The sequence below is a fragment of the Sinocyclocheilus grahami genome, unplaced genomic scaffold (assembly GCF_001515645.1).
Source record: "Sinocyclocheilus grahami isolate Dianchi unplaced genomic scaffold, SAMN03320097.WGS_v1.1 scaffold783.1, whole genome shotgun sequence".
NCBI lineage: Eukaryota > Metazoa > Chordata > Actinopteri > Cypriniformes > Cyprinidae > Sinocyclocheilus > Sinocyclocheilus grahami.
Genome location: NW_015505962.1, coordinates 312,984 through 315,748, shown reverse-complemented (window position 1 = coordinate 315,748; position 2,765 = coordinate 312,984). Strand labels below are relative to the sequence as shown.

The following is a 2,765-nucleotide window of genomic DNA, read 5'->3' as shown; positions in this document are numbered from 1 at the left end:
ACAATTGATGTAAACAAAGTTACATACATTTAGAATTACATATATACAATTGTATGTGCGATACATCAGCACATTTCTACACTACAGTTCTACAAAAGATTCAAGCATGTGCTTTCAGATTTCATATGAAGACTCAAAACAGTCAATAATCATTGCTACTCTGTGTTCAAACAAAGGAGACATAATTCTGTGCAAATCATCTGTCTGCCCAGAGTTGAAAGCTTCAGAGAGTCAATGTGTTTTTAACATTTCAAAACACATCCTCATGTTAGCAGACAGATTACACTTTCACATGTGACCAACAATTCCTCAACAAATATAAAATATCATAATCAAATATGATCAAAATATTCATCTGACGGTGGTGACAAAAACCTGAATCATTTTAACTATCAAAACCATTGAATCAATCAATTACTGTATTAAAACAAACAACAAACAGTGAGTATGTTATTGTTTGTAAAGCTTTTATTCAAGGTTCACATTTAAGTATTTTGGTATATCATTGGAACACAAATTATCTATTTTCTCTCATAGAGATCAAGCTGTTTTTAACATTTCAAAACACATTCTCATGTTAGCAGACAGATTACACTTTCACATGTGACCAACAATTCCTCAACAAATGAAAAATATCAATCAAATATGATCAAAATATTCATCTGACGGTGGTGACAAAAACAGACATTTTCTCTCATCTCAGAACAGTATATGTCTGCTGTGCATCTACTATAGTAACACAGTAACTTTTCAAATATAACTTTTAAAAACAGTTATATGAACACATAAATCAATTAGTTGTTACCTCTATCCATTTACATTCACCAGGATCTTAATATTCACATTTAAACATCTTAACAAATGATCCAAAAATGATCAGAACACACGATACCCCTAAACCACAAAAATATGATGACTTCATGTTGATTGTCAAACTCCATCATTGGCCAATCTTGAAACCTTACGAAACACACGTGTCCTTGAAAAACAAAAAACAACTTGCTTTGATATGAGATATTAAGTCTTGCTTTTAATAAAAACAAGCTCTTTTGTATCATTAAAAAACATTTTCATATTTTATAGCATATGAATTATTTAAATGTATCTGTGTTGTTTCAAGGGGAAAAGCATGAACTGTTTATTAATTCCATTTTACAGATTAGACAATCAAGACTTCACAATATTATTTCTGCAGCATGAGAAACACAACGGCTATTCAAACTGGGAATAAACAGCGTAAAGAAACACAGCACTCCAAGACTTCAGTCTCAAACTGAGTTCTGCATTTTCTCTGTGATTGGTTATAATGCACAGCACTGCAGACTTCGCTCAAAAAAAATTTTGATGCAATGTAATAAAGCAAATCAAACATAAATGAAATGCCGAGATAGACCCTTTTAATTCATTTCACTTTACACATTTCACATGACAGCTTCTTATACCACTATTTCAAAATATCACCTAAATGAAGTCAAATGTATTCTTGTGGAGTCGTTCAGATGTCACACACAGTGTTCAGCTAATAAAGATCCTCAGTGCAGACCAACAGCAGAATTTGCAGATTTGGCTTCAATTGTCTGAAGGTCTTTATGTTCTCCGTTCTTAAATTTCCAGGTACTAATGAGAAACCCCATTAGACGATTCAGTACATGCAGGGAACTGAACAAATCATTCAAAGTGATTCGACCCAGATAAAAGAGCGCACTTGGAATAAATTACGTTTGATGAGGATTTGTTGAGGACGCAGCATCAGATCTGAAAGTGCTGGATCTGAAGATGATCTACTTACTGTGAATGTGTTTTGTATGTCTGTGTAGAGAAGATGCATGACTGAAACACTTCCCACATGCAGTGCAGTGATACGGTTTCTCTCCAGTGTGGATCCTCTCGTGTGCTTTCAGATGTGATGACTGATTGAATCTCTTGTCACAGTGTGAACACTTATACGGTTTTTCTCCAGTATGAATCCTCTCGTGCTGTTTTAAACACTGCGCTGTAGTAAAAGTCTTTTCACACTCAAAGCACATGTACTCTCTCACAGCAGCATGTATTTTCTGATGTACTTTCAAATATTGTAAACATGAAAAACTCTTTCCACAGAAATGACATGAATGTGGCTTCTCCTTTGTATGAACTTTCAGGTGATTCTTCAGGTCTGAAGCCCACAAAAATGTTTTGCTGCACTGATCACATGTGTGCAGTTTCTCTCTAGTGTGGATGTTCATGTGTTCCTTAAGGTTTGATGATTGTGAGAAACTCCTCCCGCACTGATCACATGTGAACGGTTTCTCTCCAGTGTGAACTCTCATGTGAACATCAAGAGTATGTTTGTATGTGAAACTCTTTCCACACTGAGTGCAGGTGAAATATTTATTGGCTCTTTTTTTATTTAAATCTTTCTGTTTGGGTTTTTCTCCACTTTTGACATGATTTTTCGCCTCAACTTCACTCAATTCTTCTTTCTCCTCATTATCTTCCTTCAACTCTGCAACAAAAGTAAAAACAGTAAATCTTCATTAACTTGTTAAACAATGAGCCCTGATATAACAGCGGAAAATAGACAATTGTATTACAAACTTTTGATCAATTTGATGTAATTTTATAAATTATACGTCCCTGAAACTTTCCATGAACGAGGTACACTGCTTTTCAAATTATTAGTTTTCAATCAACACAAACCCAGCACACCTGAAAAAACGATCGGTGCGTAGGAAAATCAAATTTTCCAAAATATAAAAAGACGCAATCCCGCACACTATCAGTAC

The 2,765-nt window shown here is 34.4% G+C and overlaps 1 protein-coding gene across 1 annotated transcript; it reads right to left on the bottom strand.

The window, feature by feature from the left end:
- Positions 1–1,689: 1,689 nt before the first annotated feature.
- Positions 1,690–2,630, bottom strand: LOC107561604 (zinc finger protein 879-like). Its single transcript, XM_016246079.1, has 2 exons — positions 2,613–2,630; positions 1,690–2,462 (listed from the first exon to the last, which is right to left on the bottom strand). Exons 1-2 carry the CDS (start codon positions 2,628–2,630, stop codon positions 1,782–1,784), a joined length of 699 nt encoding a protein of 232 aa, XP_016101565.1. The 3' UTR covers positions 1,690–1,781.
- Positions 2,631–2,765: the final 135 nt, after the last annotated feature.